Below are 1,189 nucleotides of genomic sequence, written 5' to 3'. Positions count from 1 at the left end.
GGCCCCTCTTTTGTGAGAATATCATGTGGTCCGTTGGCGATGGCTCTATAATTCGTGGCTAGAAAGATACTTGGATACCTGATGTTGAGCCCCTTTCTCTTATGTTTCTGCTCATGATAGGCTTAATTTGGATAGTACTCTGAAGGTTTAGGTGCTTCAGAGCGGCTCTTGGAATATTGATATGCTTCGTATTTGGCTGCCTGATGTCATGATAAGACGAATTGTAAGTATTCCTCCTCCTCATTCTGCTGGTGGTGAGGATAGAATCATTTGGGCTCGTCTTGGATCAGGATCCTTTTCAGTTTAAAGTGCTTATTGGGTCTTAAAGAAAAATGCTTAGAGCCCTAAAGATGATATGTGGAAGCTCATTTGGAAATATCAAGGTTCTCCGAGAGTTCGTCTTTTTCTTTAACTTGTGGCCAAATAGAGGCTTTTTACTAATTCAGAACGAATCAATAGAGGAATTGGGCAAAGTAGTGTGTGTACACGATGTGACCACGATACTGAAGACATTATGCATGTGCTCCGAGATTGTTCAATGGCCAAGGAAGTTTGGGAGCTTGTAGTTCCTCCAGAAAAACAATCCAAGTTCTTTTCTGATCCCTTTCAAATTTGGTTTTCATCTAATCCTTATTGTCATTCTAAGATGCAGGATAAGGGAATTACTTGGTCATGCCTATTTGGGCTAATCGCTTGGAGAATTTGGAAGAGCAAGAATTTGTTCATCTTCCAAAGCATTAATTGGACGGCTTATGATGTTATTAAGTCCTCTCTCAGTTTGGCCCAACATTTTGAGCCTTTCCTGATTGGGACCAAGGTAAGATCAACATCTTCGGAGATCCATCATCACTTTTCAGAAGATTGGGTGCATTTATTTTCTGATGGAAATGCCTTAGCAGGTGAAGTGGTTCGTGGTCGAAATGGTAATTGGATTCTGGAATTCACACATTATCTGAGTAATTGTTCACCTTTGGAGGCAGAATTTTGGGGTATTCTTGATGGAATTCTCATTTTATTAAATAAAGGGTACAAGAGAGTCAATATTCAGACTGATAATCTCGAAGTGGTCAGGCCTTGTCCATGGAAGAAATTGTGGATTCCGGTATTACTTTGCTTAGAAGAGTTAAACGAATTTTGCAATCTAAAGATCAGTGGGAAACCAAATATGTTCCTAGAGAATGTAACTTAA

General features: G+C 39.7%; 1 protein-coding gene across 1 annotated transcript; it reads left to right on the top strand.

The window, feature by feature from the left end:
- The first annotated feature begins 538 nt into the window (after window positions 1-538).
- On the top strand, window positions 539-1,189 carry LOC107940944 (uncharacterized). Its single transcript, XM_016874410.1, has one exon. It carries the CDS (start codon window positions 539-541, stop codon window positions 1,187-1,189), a length of 651 nt encoding a protein of 216 aa, XP_016729899.1.

The sequence above is a fragment of the Gossypium hirsutum genome, chromosome A01 (assembly GCF_007990345.1).
Source record: "Gossypium hirsutum isolate 1008001.06 chromosome A01, Gossypium_hirsutum_v2.1, whole genome shotgun sequence".
Lineage (NCBI taxonomy): Eukaryota > Viridiplantae > Streptophyta > Magnoliopsida > Malvales > Malvaceae > Gossypium > Gossypium hirsutum.
The sequence above is the reverse complement of the archived record's forward strand: the minus strand, read 5'-3'. Positions and strand labels throughout refer to the sequence as shown.